This window comes from Cervus elaphus, chromosome X (genome assembly GCF_910594005.1).
Source record: "Cervus elaphus chromosome X, mCerEla1.1, whole genome shotgun sequence".
Classification (NCBI taxonomy): Eukaryota; Metazoa; Chordata; class Mammalia; order Artiodactyla; family Cervidae; genus Cervus; species Cervus elaphus.
Genome location: NC_057848.1, coordinates 48,031,094 through 48,051,718, shown reverse-complemented (window position 1 = coordinate 48,051,718; position 20,625 = coordinate 48,031,094). Strand labels below are relative to the sequence as shown.

General features: G+C 38.0%; 1 protein-coding gene across 2 annotated transcripts in view; it reads left to right on the top strand.

Moving 5' to 3' along the window:
• TENM1 (teneurin transmembrane protein 1) overlaps positions 1-20,625 on the top strand; it is an 882,499-nt gene that overhangs the window by 255,665 nt on the left and 606,209 nt on the right. For both annotated transcript variants that reach the window (XM_043896987.1, XM_043896986.1), the window contains one exon: positions 2,964-3,243. In XM_043896987.1, coding sequence (XP_043752922.1) covers positions 3,027-3,243 — 217 coding nt within the window. In that variant the 5' untranslated portion in view covers positions 2,964-3,026. The remainder of the gene's footprint in view (positions 1-2,963; positions 3,244-20,625) is intronic.

Sequence of the window (20,625 nt, the reverse complement as noted above, 5' to 3'; positions counted from 1 at the left end):
GAGTCAGACATGACTGAGCAACTAATATTTTCACTTTCACTTTCAAGACCTAAAATCCAGAAAACTGTGTACCTTCTGAAGAACATGCTATGGGAACCTGAAAAGAAAGAGATTAAAATTGGCCTTAGATGCTCATTGGAATTTCAGTGGTTGTAATGATGGTGGTAGTGGTGAACAAATAAGCAGTCCTTTCCCCATACCTCCATCTTTGATGCTTAGGTAGTACTTTGTTTTGTTTTTAGTGAGTTATTCCATTCTACTTTGTAGTAGAGTTGTTTGTTATCACTTATATTACACCTGTGAGTTCCTTGGGTGTAGAGACTATGGTCTCTTCATTTCTACATTTTCTCTAGCCCCGTCTGTAAGTCTCGACATTGGTTTATTCAATTCATTTGGCGGATATCGATCAAATGTGTATTATATGCAAGGCACTGTGCTCATTTTAGAAATATAGAAATGAATAGAACAGATAAAAATATCCACTTTCATGGAGGTTACATTTTCGATGGGAGAGACTGGTGGCAGACAATAAACAAATAAAATCTACAGTATACCATTTAGTGACAAGTTCTATGAACGACAGGAAGGAGGATGAGAAATGACATTTTTTTAGTGGTTTACAGTGAGAGGTTGCAAAGGCCCTGAGGTGGAATTGTGCCTGGTATTTTCAGAAACAGCAAGGAGGCTAATATTGGGTTTGCCAAAAACTTCATTCAGGTTTTTCCATAACACTTTATGAAAACCCAAACAAGCTTTTTGGCCAACCCAATACATCTGGAGTGGGTGACATAGGAAGAAATATCAGAGGATGAGTTTGGAGAGGTTAGGGTGGGGAGAGGTGGACATTGTAGGAGTCCACCTAGCTCATTGTAAGAATTTCAGCTTTTATTTTAAAGGACATGACTGAGTGACTGAACTGAACTGAAGGTGCCAATAATGCTTTTGAGCCAAAACCAGATGATATGACTTAGATTTAAAAGCTTCATTCTGGCTGGAGTGTGAGGAATGTGCTATAACGGAGCAATGGTGTAAACCAGGGGATCAATTAGGAGGCTTTGGCAATAATTCTGGTGTGGTAGTGGGGAAGTAGAGGATGCCTTTGGATTCTGGATATATTTCAAAGGTAGTACCAGCAGGATGAACTGATGGATTGTATGTGGGATGTGAAAGATGGGAATCAAGCATGACTTCAGAGTCTGTGGCTTGAGCAAACAGAATAATGAAGCTGCCTTTTACCAAGAAAGAGAAGACTATGAAAGAAAAGTGTAGGGAAGGGGTGGGAATCAGGAGCTCAGTTTTGAACACAATACATTTGAGATACCTTTTAGATATCTAAGTAGACACATTGAGAAAGCTGTTGGATAAAGTCTGTGGCACAGGGGAGGGACCTAGGCTGGAGCTGTGAATTGAGGATTTTAGATTCAGTATGTAAGATAGCACGAACTTAGATTGTTGCTGAATTACCAGTATATATTCACTTATCTGCTTTCTCTCCAAGGATGCTCAGCTCTGATGTCAATTCAAGCAAACAAGGTGCCTCCATAGACCACTTATGGAATTTGTAGGTTCAGGAGTTAAATAGTTTTTACTATGTATGTGCCTAGAGTAGTGCTAAGTGGTATGGGGTATATAAAGATGCATAAGACTCAGAGTCTGCCTTCAAGGACCTTAATATGTGGTTAGGGAAATAAGGCCCCAACTAGTGAAACTGTTCATGCTACAAAACATTGTGTACCTTTGAATGCTCATCAGTCAATCTATTGGCTTTACAGAGTGATTTCAATGTTCTTTTTGCTATACATGTGATAGAAATTCCCAAAAGTGAGATACTGTAGGTGACAAAGGAGCCACCATCCAGATGTCAGTCGATTTCTTTGAAAATGCATATGGTGAAGAGCTGAAGAAAAATCAGGGAGTCATTTTCACTGCAAAATAAAATCATGGCCTTGTTTGGTTTCAAGTGAAGTTGCTTTAACATTGTATGAAAGGACCAAGTTGCAAAGTTGCAAGAGTGCAGGAAAATGATGATAAAAGAACATACAGAATGAAAATAAGCACATGTTTACAGGACTTAAAACTTCTCAGAAGACTTTGACATCTCAGATGGCGTTTGAGCTTCTCAAACTGCTCTGTGCTCAGTAAGGGGGATAATGCCTCTTCTGGTCTTAAGAGCCTTATGACTCCTAGCTCAGCGTTCTGTGGGGAAGGGGATTTCTTTCAATGATTTATCATGAAGTTTTAAATTTCTATTTCTAAACCCGATTTAGATCCTGCTGTTTCTACACCAGTATACTCACTAGAAGTGCTGTTTATATCCTCTTGGTACTATGAAGAACAAAAATTTACCACCACCTAACTCATTAAAAATGCTCTGCAAGCCCGAGGCGCAGAAGCCACAATATGAACACAAAGAGCTCAGTCCCCCTTAAGGACACTTTATTTCATGAGCCTCTCTAACTCAGATTCATTCTCTTCCTCGGAGCCCCTTTCTTAAATGCAATATTAAACCAGAGGCAAGAACGTGTTTTTTTCTGAATGTAGTTCTCTTACCAGTTTTCATGTCAAATGTAGGATGTGCTGGGTTAATATTTGTACTTCTGGCCACTTTCAAATCTTATATATACTTTTTAATCTGACCACAGACTTTAGCATTAAAAACATGCACACACCACAGAACAACACAGTCCTTTATTTGCTTTCCATTACAAATATTTTTGAAGGCTGTCTCTTTTTAACCTTAAGTATTTTCTGATACTGCTACCTCCAGCTTAATCCTAAATGCTTGATGAAGTATGCATGGAACACAGTGTTATTATTGCCCCAGGCTAGTTTCATGTCATGCAGTTTGTCTTTGGCTCCCCTCCTTTGATAGTATTATCAGGAGCAATTGTGAATCTGCCAGATGCATTTTCTTGCAAAAGGACAAATCTAAGCAAGCTTGTGTTTTTCCATCCCTCTTTCAGGACTGCTTACACTGAAGGAGTTCCTCTTCCTTTTTTCATGAAACGGAGCTTGCTTCATCAGAGATGGAGCAAACAGACTGCAAACCCTACCAGCCTCTGTCAAAAGTCAAGCATGAAATGGACCTAGCTTATACCAGTTCTTCCGATGAGAGTGAAGATGGAAGAAAACCAAGACAGTCATACAACTCCAGAGAAACTCTGCATGAATATAACCAAGAGCTGAGGATGAATTACAATAGCCAGAGTAGGACAAGAAAAGAAGTCGAGAAATCTACCCAAGGTATGTTTTTATTGGATTTTTATAGCGAATATGATTTCTCACTAGGGAATGGTTGTATGCATAAACTTATGTTTCGGAAACAAATTTGCTGATGTTAATGGGTTAATAATTCGTACTTCTTACATATGCTTAGTGAATCTGTTTCATGTGCCAATCCTAACTGTGGTTGTAGGTTACATGTGCTTTTTACGGATTATGCATGAGTTTGCATGCAACAATCCTCTTATCAGAACATTCAAAATTTGCCTAATCCTACAAATAGCCATTTACAGACTGAAAAATAAATAATTTATAGTAAGATGAAAAGTAAACAGCTAAGTGCTTTTCAAGCCATTGCCTATATGGGACGAAAGTCTCAAATAAATCTTCGGCATCTAAAAGAGCTGTAAAAAGGTTAGTGGAGACTACCAAGCAAAGGTCCAGAAAGTCTGTCGACAGAACGCTGAGACCTTGTGCAGCACAGTCCAAAGGGAAGGTAAGAAATGGTTGGAACCCCCTCTACCACAGCCGTGATGTGGGACATATCCTTTGGACAACCTTAGTTTCTCAATTGTGGATTGACAAGATAGTTTCTAATAAGTAGAAAACAGGTAGATAGAACTATGATTTCCTTATTTCTTTTCAGATGATAGAGAAGTGGTATTAGACCCCATTTTCACTTCATAGGAAAAAAAAGAGATGCTGATGTTGGCACTGATTACTTTTTTTAAAAAAACAATAAGTCTGTGTGGAGATTTTTTTTTTAAATGATTTGATTATCTAGATCAATGGTTCTCAAAGCATGGACCCTGGTCCACCAGCAGCAGAATCACCTACTGACTTGTTAGAAATGCAAATTCTCAGGGACCACCACAGACCATGAAAGATTATTACAAATGAAAATTGTTTTATTGGAATCTTACATTAGAAAAATTTTAAATTGAGCCAAAATTTAAGATATTCATACCAACATTTAGATATACACTAAATATTTATATTAACTATGTTACTAATGTTTTCAGTTCAGTTCAGTTCAGTCACTCAGTTGTGTTCCACTCTTTGTGACCCCGTGGACTGTAGCACGCCAGGCCTCCCTGTCCATGACCAACTCCGGGAGTTTACCCAAACTCATGTCCATTGAGTTGGTGATGCCATCCAACCATCTCATCCTCTGTCATCCCCTTCTCCTCCTGCCCTCAATCCTTCCCAGCATCAGGGTCTTTTCAAATGGGTCAGCTCTTCACATCAGGTGGCCAAAGTATTGGAGTTTCAGCTTCAACATCAGTCCTTCCAATGAACACCCAGGACTGATCTCCTTCAGGATGGACTGGTTGAATCTCCTCACAGTCCAAGGGACACTCTATGGACGGAGGTTTGTGACATTGTACAGGAGACAGGGAGCGAGACCATCCCCAGGAAAAAGAAATGCAAGAAAGCACTAATGTTTTAGCTCTTAACATACTTGGTAAAAGTTTTATGTCTGTCTTTTCAAGAACTTCATTTTAGTCTTCCCTGTTTAGTCTGCTGAAGACTGCAACTTTGTTATGAGTAATTTTTTTCTTCTGCATAACTGAAAATTAGGAAATATTTTCATATGGGAAATTTTTTGGCTCTACTATGCTTTAAGCAATGTGTAATTACCATTAATATTTCTCTATAAGATTGTCTTTACAAAATATGAACTTATAATTGTGAGTTGTGGCTTATAGAATCAGTGTATAGAGTGCTTGACCTAATAAAGTTGTGAATTTTAATAAGAATGCACTTCTAGTGACTGTTTGTTCTAAAAATATAAGCGATTTTATATCGAGTCAGTATAAAGACCTAGCCAGATTTTGTCTGTGTGCATTGTTCTTAAAATAAATTTTGAGATGAGAGAAAGTTTGTCTTCTAAAATGTCATCCTAATTTCTCTTTAATAGCCTATTATTATTCAATAAGCTTTTATTGAGCACTTGCTATGTGTCAGGCTTCAAGTCAGATGCTTGGGATGTAGATGACCATGATAGTTTCCGCTTGTAGGAAACCCATAATGTTGTGGAGAAAATAGACATCTGACAAATCATTACACTTAAATGTAGCAGGTACATTTACAGATAAATAAAGCACTATGGAAGTACATGGGTGAAGCAGAGTCCATAGAAAAGTGATATTTGATCAATTTTTTCACATTTGAATAAGAGTTTACCAGGAAAAGGGCGAGGGTTTCCCAGGTGGTATGATGGTAAGAATTAGCCTGCTAATACAGGAGATGCAGGTTCGATCCCTGGGTGGGGAAGATCCCCTGGAGGAAGAAATGGCAACCTACTCCAGTATTCTTGCCTGGGAAATCCAATGGACAGAGGAACCTGGTGAGTTACCGTCCATGGGGTCACAAAGAGTTGGACATGACTGACTGTACACACGTGTGTGCACACACACACACACACACACACACACTCAGGAAAAGGACATTCCAAGGAGGCAGGTTCTTTTCCAGTGGATCTTCCCCACCCAGGAATTGAACCCAGGTATCCTGCATTGCAGGCAGATTCTTTACCAACTGAGCTCTCAGGGAAGCCCAGAGGGTAGGTTAGCAGGTGCAAAAGCATAAAATCATGAAAAGACTTAGCATGATGAAAATTTCAATATGAAAATTGGTGCATTGGCATCAGATCACAAAATGTCTTCCACGCCCAAGTTAGGAGTTCCTTTTTTTCCTTTACACATTTTTAAAAAAGCTTTTAAGTAATAGAGAATTTCCTGATGACTTACAATTCTTTGGATGAGAAGTGTAGAAGAGTATTGTAGATGTGTAAGCAGCAGTGTAGAAGATTGATTGCAATTGGGGGAAATTGGATGCAGGGAGACAATCTATGAAGCCACTGAATTAGCCCAGGCTAAGGATGGTGATGAATGTCTAAACTCTGGCTGTATCAGTAGAGGTGAAGAAACATATTCAAGAGGTATTAGTGTGGTAGAATTGATAAGCCTTAGTAATTGATTACTTGTCGAGTTTGAAAGAGATAACAGAGTCAAAGATGATTCTGAATTTCAAGTCAGAAAACTGGGAGGATGGTGATCCATTTACCAAGAGAAGAAAAATAGGAGGAGTGGGTTTGAAAGGGAATGAGTTTCTTTCTGAACATGTTAGGTTGAAGTTGCTTGGGTGACATCCAGGTGGATTTTCCTGCCAAGCAGTTGTTAATGTGTGTCTAGACTTCAGGAAAGATCTGGACTGTTGAAATAAATAGACTTGAGTTCACTGGTGTCTTATATAGTAGGAGATGCCTGGAGATGAATGAGATTACCCAGGGACAATGTGTAGAGTGAGACCTGAAAAAAATTAAGGACTAAAACCCGAATCTATCATCCATGAACTGAAATAAACATGTTTTTGACCTATTTTAACTACCACCATCATTTGTTATATTGACTTCTGTCAAGTATAAAGATCCAGGAAGTGAGAGTTTGGAAAGTTAGGGTCTTCTTATCACTGACTTCATGATCTTTAGAGACACCTAGGAGGGAACATATGTGTCTCTTTAGGGGAGAAATGAATTAACCTACATCAGGCAAAATTGTGGGCCCCTGATCATCCTTTTTTTTGTGAAGTCTGGAATCCTCTGTGTTATTTTGGTCCATGTATACCTTTATGTATAAGAAAATGTTCTTGATTTTTGCAAACATGTGGTAGCATCTTGCATCAAACTAGCTAGAGGGGACCTGACTCATTTTTTTTTATTAATCAAGGCATTTATTTTTTTTTCCATTTATTTTTATTAGTTGGAGGCTAATTACTTTACAATATTGTAGTGGTTTTTGTCATACATTGACATGAATCAGCCATGGATTTACATGTATTCCCCATCCCGATCCCCCCTCCCACCTCCCTCTCTACTCGATCCCTCTGGGTCTTCCCAGTGCACCAGGCCCGAGCACTTGTCTCATGCATCCAAAATTCTCAGAAAATCATTGCGTTTTAAAATAGGAAAGAAGAAAGTTAACATAAGTTTGACTGGGCACCTGCTATAGTATCAGACACTGTGCTAGATGCCTTTTAAGCTCACTAACTGTGCGGCCTTAAGCAAGTTACTTCAGCTCTCTGAGCCTATAAAGTTGACTGCAGAGTTGACTTCATCGTCATCAATACCATAATCACAATAGAAAAAATAAAAGTAGCAATAATAATAAAAGAAAACTTGAATAGTACCTGCTGTGTTCCAGGGCTCTACTAGATACTTAAATTTACTCTTCACAAATGCCTTATGAGATGAGATGTTATCTCCAGTTTACCAATGAGGTAACTGAGGCTCAGAGAGAAATAACTTGCTGGTTTTTACAGCCAAGAAGTAGTAAGAGTTGGCATTGGAAATCAAGTCTATGACTCCAAAGTTTCCATTGTTCACTGTGCTACACTGCCTCCCATTTGTACATCATGAAGTTGTTGTGAGGATTAATTGTGATCATAAGTGTGAAAGTGTTTAGGAACTCAGTAATGGTTAGTTTCCTTTCATTTGCTTCCCTAAAAGCCTTTTCAGCTTCTTTTGTGTTCAGTGACCAAGGTTTTACAAGGAGGTTTAAAAAGCCTTTGTGTTCTGATTTTCTTTAGTAAGGGGCAAATGATATGCTATATCATATTCAATATTTATAATGAAATATTTCTGAGTCTTGTTTGTTTTTTCTACTTTTTAGGGAACTTACTGTGTCATTCAATTCAGGACTTGCTTGGGGAAATATTAATAAGAGGAAATACTTGATCCTATTTTAAATCTTCATATTCTTATCTTTATTTGCCAAAAAAGCAGAACCCATCCCCACTCCCACTATGTACACAGAGCACTGGATTTTAAAACCAATTTTCTTATTTTCCAAAAGCTTTCTAATTAAGAGATGGACACTAATCTAATATTACACACAATTCTTTGCTAATAGGATGAATGAGCCTTAGGCAAGCTTATTTTATATGATTTTTGGCAGGTCTAATAGCTGGGGTACATTTCCTAGAGGCACCCAGGTTAGCAGTTGTGTGAGGCTACCAAGCAGCCTCACTTCCAAGTGAGGCATCAGTTAACTAAGAAATGATTATAAAATGAATGAAAATGTGTGGATATATAAATCAAAGATAATAATTTTAGTTATGAGAATTGCCCTATGATTTTTATAATAAGATTGGTTTTGAATATAGCTGCTTTACTGAAAAGTGATTATGAGTGAAAGTCACCCATGCATAACAAATGGTATGAGGAAGATCTATTACAAATCTCACGGGATCATAGAGGCTTGAGAACTGCATCTGACACAAACATTTCATTTCTTCCTTCTTAACCTCTCTTTTGTGGCTTCTCTTTCTCCTAACACCGTTTTTTGTTTGTTTGTTTTCTGCTTTCTGTATTGAAACCTAAACCTAAATCTCACATTATCGCCATCTGGTGGAAAGAAAGTAAAATTGCCAATCTGAATTTACCAAGATTACATGGAAGCAAAGCTAATCTGTCATCCATCCATCCACCTATCCTCCCATCTATCCATCCATCCATCCATCCATCCCTCCATCCATTTTTTCATTTACTCATTTATGCATTAAACATTCATTTAGTGTCAAGTGTTCCAGGTACTTTGCTAGGTGAATGAAGTTCATCTTGAAATAAATGGGCACACATGAGTATTATTTTCCTCCTCATTGCCCCTGACTAATAAACCACTTCATCCCACAGCAGAATCTGCTCAAACAATATTGCCACTTGTGGATTCAAGGTGTAGACAGAAGCCCAGGTTTGAAAAGCACATCTTGACTCTAATTTCAAGCACTTATCAGTAGTATAAACTATTGTTGGCTTATATCTAAACAGTTTGGATAACAGTTCCCACAAAAATCTTGAAAGAATTCAGTCTCCAAATCTGTATTTATATGGGAAATATCACCGATGGCAGGTGTAATATAATGTAGCAAGGCCTGTAAAATGAAAATTTCAACCACATTTGATCACCTGTGATGAATTTTCTGCTGTAAGCATGTTATGCTTCTAGTTGTCACAAGTTTCTAGCATAAAAATCTATAATGACTGCCCCAAATTTTAAACTATAAGAGAAAACTAAGTTATTTAGCAACAACTCCAACTGGTTCATGTCTTTCAGCTAGGATCATTTGTTTATGAAAAGTTAATTGATAATTGGTTATTTATGTAGCATCTGAAACAGTTATGGAATATCCATGCCATTTATGCACTGTGCCCTCTACCTGTAGCACCGCGAACATCCCTAATCAAATCGTGGAACGCTTTCCTGCTGAGCCCAACTGTGGCCTCACATCCTTATCTACACAGTATTCTGTGCAAACATTGTCAATCAATTAGAGTTGGCAAGAGAGATGAAACCTATTTCCTCCCTGTGGTCTGCTTATCTGTGCCAAGTTCTGCCAAGTTAAACTCTAAGGATACAGATGAACGAGAAGCAATCTTTCCCCTCCAAGAATTCAGAGGACATTTAGGAAGGCAGATATAAACCAGCTACAGTACTGCTATATGATTAATGTTACAAAAGTGGTATATGTAAAGTACTATGAGAGTCTAGAACCATGTACTCTGCTTGTGGAATGATAATGATGATTATACGTGAAACATCTAACATTTATTAAGCACCAGGCACTGAGTAAGGTACTTTTGATGGATTGTGTTATTTAATCTTCCTAATATGCTATGAGGTTGGGATCATTATTATCCCTATTTTACAGATGTGTAAAGTGAGAATCAGAGATGCTAAATAACTTGCCCAGTATTACAGAGATAGTAAGTAATAGGACTGGGATATTGGAACCCAGGAAGTCTGACATTAGGTCCCACTGCCATCACTGTATGCAGACATAGCTCCAAATTTAGATCTCAAGTTCAAGGAAATGGTGTCTGTGTGTGTGTGTGTAATCACCTAGAGATAGGTGGTTCCAGAAGTAGCAAGAGTAGAAAAGATCATCCAGTGAGAAGATGTACAGTCAGAAATAAAGAATGCCAAATACAATACCCCAAGAGACCTATTAATTTAAAATAATGGGTAGAAGATAAAGGCTGGTCTTGAGATGTCAGAGGAGAATCAAAGGGAAGGGGAGAGGCTTTCCAATGGGAAGAGGTGACTAAACAGTCAAAGACTTCAGAATCAACAAGTAGAATGAAAATCGAGAAAAAGCAAAAAAAAAAAAAAAAAAGCCGTTAGAAAGTCATTGCTGGCTTTGGACCAGAGATTCTCTACCTCAGTTGGACATTAAAATTACCTGGGGTTTTACAAATCCCAGTGCCAACACTGCTCCTCAGACCAATTAAATCCAAATTTTTAGTCGTGGGACCCAGGCATTAAAAAAAAATCCCTGAGAAGATTCCATTGTGCAATGTGCATTCAAGATGATAAACAGTTCTAATAATCTTAGAGAATGACACCAAATCACAAGGACTTGAAGAGTGAGTACAAATGAGTGTAGTGACTGGAATAAGGCTCCATTGGAGAATATTTCAGAATCTCAGGTAGAAGGAAAGGCTTTGAAAGAGTTCAGTGCTTCCTCTCAGACAGGAGGTAAATTCCAAAATGGAGTGGCAAGCATTGAATTTCATGTCTTGGATAAAGGAGAGAGAAGGCTGTCTGCTGAAAGTGGGCATCAAGTCAAGAACTTTATATGAGTAACAAGGGAGGTTTTCAACCTGGCCAAGATGAAATGTACATACATATCTTCAGCTCAGGTGAGGCAGGACTGAAGATGGAGATGTGGAAATATTAACAACAATTAATATTATTGACCATTATATGCCAAGTGGGCTTCCCTGGTGGTTCAGATAGTAAAGAATCCACCTGCCAATGTAGGAGACCCAGGTTCGATCCCTGGGTATGGAAGATCCCCTGGAGAAGGGAATGGCAACCAGCTCTAGTATTCTTGCCTGGGAAATCTCATGGACAGAGGAGCTTGGCGGGCTGCTCAAGAGGCCGCACAATGGGGTTGCCAGAGTTGGACATGACTGAGCAACTAAACAACAACATGTCAAGTAATCTGCTGAGTGGGTTCACATATTGCTTTTCTTTAGTCCTTCTCATAACCCTGTGATGTGGAGATAAGCATCATGACCCCTATTTAATAGAAGTACATAGCTTGAGTAAATAGCAGAGCTAAAATATAAATTCATGACTGATTAAAGCCTATGTTCTTCCATCTACACTATTAGATGCAGCTCTAGTACATGATATCCACACTGTACTCCATGCTTTAAATATTTGTTCTCATTTGCAATAATGATTTCCAAGTAGTATTGAGTGCCAAACTGAGGTTGGAAATTCTTTATTTGGGGGGATTCCACTCTGTAATATATCTGAGGGAGATAGGATATTTTCTTTATATGTTATAATTTCTTCTTCTAATGAAAAGGGAACTCCAGATGCTCCTCCATATTGTTAGCAGTGATCTCTGTAAACACAAATCAGATCATACCATTCTTCTGAAAATCCGTCAAATCTCCCAATGCCCAGAGTAATGGTTCTTCACAGTAGAGGACAGAGGGGCAGAGGACTACTAAATGCTTTGAGAATCTGATTAAAGCTCTGAATCTTTTTTTCAGAAAAAAAAATGCACATACATACAACATCAGCCATGTATTTCAAGGGTTTCAGGAAGCTTGAAGTCCTTCTGTATCCGTGGGCCATGGGTTAAGATTCTCTGCTAAGGGAATTTCATCTCCCCCTAGCTAATGCAGCGTAGATCTTACACGATTTAGTACTAAAAGTAGAAGCTACAAGGAAAAGCTTTTGAAGGTGGAAGGCTCAGCCCCTGAATTTCACCTTCCCTTGGCACTGTCACCTTGATTTACTGTGCTCATCATCAACTGGGAAGTTTTCTACCTAGTGCTAAATCCACAGATGGTCTGCATTTTGTTTCTGACAAGGGAGATGATATTTCCTTATATAGACATTTATATAACACACCTCTACATACAAATGATTTCAAGTTAGGCTGATGTGTACAAAAATACATATTGTACACACAAGTTTGGAATCTGACTTCGGAGAAGGGAAGGGAGCCAAATAGTTGCAAAAATGGAGGAAGGCTATTTACAGTGATGCACTATAGAAATCGCACCTTCATGCATCCTTCAGAAGTCCTCACTGCTATAAAACTCCCCTTTACTCTTCATCATTAAGCTGTGAGTGTAGGTAGCCACATCTTTCCAGGTGGCTCAGTAGTAAAGAATCAGCCTGCCAATGCAGGAGATGCAGGTCCCCTCCCTGGGTCGGCAAGATCCCCTGGAAGAGGAAATGGCAACCCACTCCAGTATTCCTGCCCAGGCAATCTCACGGACAGAGGAGCCTGCTGGGCTACAGTCCATGGAATCGCAGAGTCAGACACAACTGAATGACTAACCACACACACATATAGGTAGCCACAATCAGTCACAATTCATCACCTCCTAGATACCAAGACATTATCAAATGGTAGGATTCACCTAGAAGGGTTATTTTTCAAAATAGTCCTATATAATTCTCTATATAGATTTTAATCTATACAGCAAATTCTCTGTATAGATTCTCTATATAGATTCTTTTTTTTTTCTATATAGATTCTTAAACTAACTTCATAAAACAATACACAGTTGCCACTGCTGCTGCTAAGTCGCTTCAGTTGTGTCCGACTCTGTGCGACCCCATAGACGGCAGCCCACCAGGCTCCCCCGTCCCTGGGGTTCTCCAGGCAAGAACACTGGAGTGGGTTGCATTTCCTTCTCCAATGCATGAAAGTGAAAAGTGAAAAGTGAAAGCGAATTCGCTCAGTCATGTCTGACTCAGTGACCCCATGGACTGCAGCCCACCAGGCTCCTCCGTCCATGGGATTTTCCAGGCAAGAGTACTGGAGTGGGGTGCCATTGCCTTCTCCGATAGTTACCACTAATTACAGACATATTACACAGTGTGGTTTTACCTTTGACCAATCTCTCTTATCTATGGCCACTCTTTATCCAGGAATAGCTGGGTCAGTTTACCACTTCAGCCTTGCAGCTTTGAGGCTGCACGGTCTTTTGCTCTCAGTCCGAAAATATCTCTTACCTCTGCACACTCATCCATTTCAACTGTCTATCCCTGAGCTCCCTTTGCTTAATATTATGTTTAACCCTTTAATGCTTCTTCGTCAATCTAGATTAAAACCTACACCACAGTATGAAGAATAATTCTGAAGTTTTCTTCATAAATAACTCTTTACACTGTGGAATTATGTATTTTCCTTTGCGGATCTACATAATTTCTGAAGTGAAAGACTGGCTTCCTGGCTGAGCATCACAGAGATGACTATGCCCTGGGAAACAAAGCAACTGTCCTCTTTTTCGGTACATAATTTGGTTCCTCTGTTTGAATTGCTTCAGCTACAGAGCAAACTCAAAGGGGATACATACCCCGGGGGTGGTGAAAACAGGAAAAAAAAGCTTTGTTCTTTTCCTTTTTAACTCTTTAGGGCCCATTTACTATATAGTTAACTCAAAGGCCAGACATGGGCAAGTCAGACCATTTGAATGACAAACATGATAGATAACTTGGCTGAAGCAGAGAGACTACTGAAGATTGATGAAAAAGGGAGGTTGTTGAAATATAGAAGAAAGCAGTTGCTAAACCTAAAAAGTGAAGTGAAGGGGCATGGATTTGGTTCAATACCTAAAAGGGAAGCCGTGGCATCTTGAAAGGTCCATAGAATTGATTCAGACAGTATCCATGTTACGTGTTGATTCTCTTTTATTACAAAGATTTGAACACGATTTCAGAATTGACTTTTCAAAATGTAGCTTTATATTTATGTGAACAGCAAAAGCAGTTTTAAATATCTGCAAAGGAATGACTGTGAGGTAATGCCAACATGTCCTGTCAGGAAATCATCCTGTTAGAAAACGGTTATTCTGCTTTCTTGGTCATCTGTGATACAGAACTAGCTCCATATACAAATAAGTTCTATTTATTTTTGGCACTTTTCTTTCTCATTATAATTCTGAAAGAGTCTAGAGGTGACAGAAGATAAATCTGGAATCCCCTTGAACCTTGGAAATATTCTCATTTGAAGCCTTTTATACTAAAAGCTGAGAATTCTGCTGTCCCGTCAGTATAAACTGGACCATATGCAGTGCTATTTTGGTGCCAGTCTTTCCTGTAACATATGAAGTATTTAATTTTATTACTCTTGAGTCTTTAACTGTTTGAGCAAATGACCCTTTGTGTCTTTTTATATCGTGAAAGAAGTTAGAAATGAGCTCACAGGCAAAAAAATAAAAGGAATTTAATAAGGACACACCCAAACCTTTCCTAGAATTTGAAGGTTTAAGGTAAGATTCATTTCTCTACCCTCAACTAAGACATTTATAAGGTTTCGCTGCTAAAGTCCAAGTATGTCTCCTTGGTAATGGTTCAAGTCCAGAGTTTTGAGAACACTTTAAAAAATTATCACATTGACATGCAAGTAGGCTGAATGCTAACATGTCTCAAATATTGTATTCATATCAGGCATATCAATAAATAGGGTACAAAATCACATTCACTAATTGGAAAAAAGTTATCTGTAGTGTTGAAAAATAAGAGTCACAGGAAATACAGAATGTTATTATACATTTTCTGTGTGTAAATACACATGTTTATATTTTGTGATCATTATTTATATGTATATAACATAATTTATAGTTTTATATTTATATAATTTATATATGTAATTTAAAGAAATAATGAGGTAGATTAATTTTTAATGGAATGGCTCTGTAAATTTTTCCTATTGATTGCATTTTCTTAAACAAGATATACTTATGTATAAAAATGGAGAGGCAAAAACAGAAGAGAAGCTATATGGAATAGCATCTAAAGTTCATACATAGACACTTATGCCTCCTATTTTTCCCATAATTTCCCACTCCAAAAGCCCTAAGTTCCAGGTATGCTCGACAAGTGTTAGTGGCTGGCAAGCTATGTTCCTAAATTGTTTCCCTCACACACACCAGAGAACAATATAGCTGATTTCTGCTATATCCACCCCCTGCCAGGTCTGTCAGTCAGCATGTTCTCTCCAAACCACACTATGATTGGTGGGGTCAGTATATGTGGTCAATGGGCTGTGGAATCTATCAGGTGAATGGATATTTGACTTAAAAACACAAGTGGGCTAGCTATGCTATCTTTTCTGCCACCATGCTTTGGGAATTAACTTTAGAGCATAGAACAATATTTGACAGATTATAGGTGTTTGATGAATATTATTGAACAAATGAATTTATTAAATGTGTTGCACTTAGCATTTCTCTTCTGGTGAGGTAAATTTGTAAGAGGCTCAAATTTGAATTTTGGCCACCTTGATTGCTATGTATCTCTTTTACTTTTCATAGAAGAGTATTTGATAGTTTTAGTATATGATGTTTTGTCTGAATGGTTTCTAGTCTTTGCCATACCATAAATAACAAGTTTAGATAAAATTGAAATGTAAGTTCTAAACCTTTTGCAGTTAACAGTTAGCCTAAAATTCATTGACAAAAAGCTGTTTAAAATATGTGAGTTTTCTTTTTTTTCCATGCCTTAGTTTGTAGAGTTGAATTTAGCTGAGGAATTGGTGTAAGTGACTTTCTGTGATGAGGAGGGTGTTACTCTGATCAGTTACTTCCAGTCTTATTGTACTAGACTATGGATGCAAAAGCCAGTGAAGAGTGGCCTCGGTGTAGAAATAAAGAAACAGAAAGCTCAGAGGTGACTTTGTGTTCTTTATCAATGCCAACTGCCAGTGGTGAATGGAGAGGGAGATAACTTCAATTAAATGAGACTCCCTAGTATTTAGAATTTTAATTGTGGTTCTACTGTACTAATAGGATGATCTAGAAGGTTGATTTGCAATTCTTATTTGCACGTATTTAAATATTGTCAGATTGAAATGCACATTTCAATGTAAAGTTTGGAGCCCACGTTGTTAGAATTCTGCCTTCCTAAGAACACTGTGGAGGGCTGTTGTCCTGGATTTGTAATCTTATGTGATGTCCAGATTCAACAAGAGTGCCATCAGAAAGTTACCTTTTCAACACCCGAAACAAACTCTCATAAGTCATTCTCTTGGTAGAACACTTGAACTTCTGCTAAAATAACGCTTAAAAAAAATAGAAGCTGTAAAAGGAACCCAATTAAGCAGTTTTTATTACTCAGGTTCTGAATCAAAGTTCAAAGCACTTAAAATTGAATCACAAGGCTGCCAAGGACCTTCAGAGAACATGCCTTCAGGCAGGACGACACTAAACCTACCCCTCTATGAGTTTTGTGAAATTTGATTCTATTTCAGTTGTCACCAAGCTTCTATGGTAGTGCAATGTGTTGATTGTTTTCTTCCCTGTGTAAGCACAACAATTCTAATTATTCATCCTTTATACCCTAAGTCTCACCAGAGTTCAACTCAGTACTCATTATTTTCCAGAGGAGGCATTCAATAAGTATTTATTGATTATTGATTTTGAAGGCATCAAGGAATTTCTACCATTTTCTAGTGTTTGACAATGTATACTGCTAAGCATTTTTTTACCAGAATTCCACAGAGAGAACTTTAAACCCTTTTCCCCTTGTCCTGTCCTTGAAGATTATGGAGTAAAACCAGATGTCATTAACCAGTAACTGGACATTTTTATATAGTGCAATATTTGACACATAGTGAACAAATATTTATAAATTGAATTAAAAAGTTGAATATATTGGTTTTGATGTATTTGGTGATGAATTATTCAGGATGGTATAAGAGAAAAAAGAATACTGAAGTAACAATGATTTAAATTCAAATTGCTCTTTTATTTAATAGCCTAGCAGACCATCATTACAGAATAAATGCTTAGTAACTTTCCTTAAAGAATGAATGCATTGAATTGAGCTAATGAAGCTTTGAACGCCCCTTCCCCTGCAGCCCTCTCAGGCATTTCCGCATACCTTCCATCCTGCCTCAAACAAGACTCTCCTCTGAGGCCACTATTTCTCATTCAGCCACTTTCTTAGAGCTACTTGGCTACTCTTTACTTTCTCACACTCCACAAACCTCGGTTCCCACTGCAGCACTAAAATCCTTATGTTACAAACCAACAAACCTCAATAAAACAAAAGTTCTGCTCCTTTGTGTTGTATACCATCCAGCTATACCACTTTACCAACCCTACCGCTGTGGTCCCTTATTTCTTTATGGTTTTTGGAGCTGATAAAATTCCTCCTGTTGATTCCAAATGTTGGTAGAGCCCTAGGTTCACTTGGACCAGCTTTCATCTATGACCCAAGTATTGTTATAAACCTGCTTTTCCCCTCTCCTCACCTGGCGAGGTCCTGCTTCACCTTCAGGCCTCCATCTGGATACTGCCTGCCCTGGAGAGCTTTTCTTGGTCCTGTGAAATCTCAGTTTGATTCCCCCCTGATCTACAGCACTCAGTACATATTCCTACCAAAGCACCAATCACTCTTAATTGTAATTGACTATTAACTTGTTTATTTCACCAGCTAAACTGTGAACTTCTTGAGGGCAGGGACTCTTTTTTTTTCCTCTTGTAGACTTTGCTATGTAGGTAAGTTCTGAAGACATAATTTTTCTTTCAATAAGGTAACTTCTACAAGGTTTTGTTTCTCTTATGTAAAGTGAAGATAATATTTGCTTACTGTGGTACAGAGGATCACCTGAGATTGTATACATAAATCATTCTGAAAGCTGCTGGGACACAAATATTATTCCCAGTTGTCAAATCTTTTCACAGGTGCCTTCCACTCACAGAATGCCAATTACAATCATTTTCAGATAGTCATTTCCTGCCCATTCTTAGGATCTAGGAAATTGTGTCACTGGAAATAACATGAAAATGAATGAAGTAGAAATTTATGCATGGGAATAAGGGTGCATGCTATGACCACACCAGTCAGTCTGAGTTCATTGAGAAATGTAGAGTCTCATCCATTTGCTTTGTAACTTAACTATATGGATGAGCAACAGCAATAGTGGAAACAGGTTTAACAAAAACTTCTTGGTTCTGTCACAGTGACTGTAAGATCTCCAATTAAACTGCTGTGGAACGTCTGAGAATGGTTTTCAGATCTTCTTGAGAATATTTCTGCTAAAAACGACATGGTTAATACCAGATAATAAAATTTTTTAAAACTGAAAGAGTACTGAAAGTTGCTTAGTCATGTCTGACTCTTTGCGACCCCCTGGACTATGAACTATACAGTCTGTGGAATTCTCCAGGGCCAGAATACTAGAGTGGGTAGCCGTTCCCTTCTTTAGGTGATAGTCCCAACTCAGAGATCAAACCCAGGTCTCCTGCACTGCAGGCGGATTCTTTACCAGCTGAGCTACTAGGAAAAAGTACTGCTGAAAATCTAATTTCTAACATCCATCTTTTTCAGTATTGTAGTCATGCATAGTAACCAATTAGATTAGAAGAGTCTTATTCTGCTATAATCTACCAGAAGCATCATGGCTTTTGTTACATTGTATGTAGGTCTCTCCACACTATCCAAAGTAGCTTAGCATGTATTCCCTCTAATACTTGCTGATGACGTTGACCTCAAAGATGGGGCTCTTAGTGACCTTTCAACAGAAGATGAGTCTTAGCCTGTTGGGTTCTTCATCACCTTTCATTGCCTTCATGCCACAAACCCATTTGAAATGTTGTATGACCCAATCTCATTCAGTTAGTATCATTGCACACTCATATATATATTTAAAACTCTACATATTAATGGGTCTGTTACGTTGGGAGTTCCCAGAAACTGTTAAAAACTGTTAAAAAAATAAAAATACATTTATCTGAACACTTCGCTTTGCTGGTAGAATATAGGAGGCACATTCTATTGATGTTGTAGTTTGAATAAATGGAAATATTGCTCTTTATTATCCTGACGGCCTTCCTAACTAAGCATCCACTGGATTATTTTACCATTTAGTCTACTTAGAGTGAGACTGGGAGAGTTTCTAATCTTCTAGGGGATTTTTCTTTCTTCCTTGAAAGGTTATGATAACTAGAATTGGTAGCTCATAAAAAGCCCAAATCAATATTGCCATTGACTTAATCCACTTAAGAGGCTTAACTTCATAGGTGACTTCTGAAAAGCAGAAACAAAACAGAAATCAGTCTCTGGTGAGTTCTCAAGTTTAAAATAAAGTTGAAAGCTGCTGCAGAAAAATGCTTCTAGGCTAACAAAGACAGCAGGGTGGGACTCAGTAGATAATTATATTTCAGCAAATAAATGCTCCTATTTTCCCGTTCTCATGAATAATGAGACCTAATGTTTATTATGTGTCATACACTGTGCTAAGCATGAATTTTAAGACAACCCTATGACATTTTGACATACTTATAATCCCAGTTTACAGGTGATGAAACTAAGACTTAGGAAAGTTCCCTTTCCCAATATGACACATCTAATAAGTGTGTTGAATTGAGACTTGAACATATGTTTGCGGGATACTAAAGGTCATGTTCTTAATCAATATACTATATACAAAATTCATTCATCAGATATAGTAGTTGATATTCACATAGGTCTGTAATAGAAGATGATGCTCCTTACCTACCATTAGAAGTATTTGTATGACTTTGATGTAGGGAAACACTCTGTGCATTCTGCTCTTTAATGTCAGGAATCCCCTGTGATTAGCATCAGGCCAGTATGCCTGTGCAAGACTGTAGTGTATGCTGTGGCCATATGACAGTGTTCCTTTCTTTGTCAGAATAGCTATCTAGAATTAAGATCAAATTCTTGACTTTATTCTTTCTAGCATTATGCTCTAAGTACTTGAATTAACTGAGCCAGAAGTAATGTACTCATTGATAAACAATTTATTCCAGCCTTCAGTTTAACAGCCTTTCTTCTTTTGAAATTCATACCATCTGACTTTTCTTTTCTCCTTCCTTCCAACTCATTAAAGTGGTTTCTTAATCTACAGACTACCGACAGGTGTTTTTCAATGTCTGAACATTGCATCATTTCATTCTCTACTAATAATCTACATGAAGCCCAACATTTAGGTTACCAATACTTCTGATGTCTAAGCCTTAAAATTCTTTGATGTCCTTAGCAAATGCAGTTGTCAAGATCACCAAAGCCTCCACGTTGCTAAATTCAGTGGTCAGTTCTTAGTTCTCATCGTGACCTTTCAGCAGCATTTGACACCATTGATCATGCCTCCTTCCTGTTCACTTGGTTTTCAGGATATCTATATTCTTCTGAGTCATCCTATGCTGCTCTGTTGGATCTTCCCCATCTTTCCAACCATGAAACCTTGGGGGCCTGAAGACTTTGTCTCTTTTCTTTGATACACTTATTCCCTTGGTCCTGTTATTTTGTCTCATGATATTAATATCATTTATATGCTGGAAAAAATTCACAGTTCTGGTTTGGAACTTTCCCATCATATTCAGATCCGTATATCCAG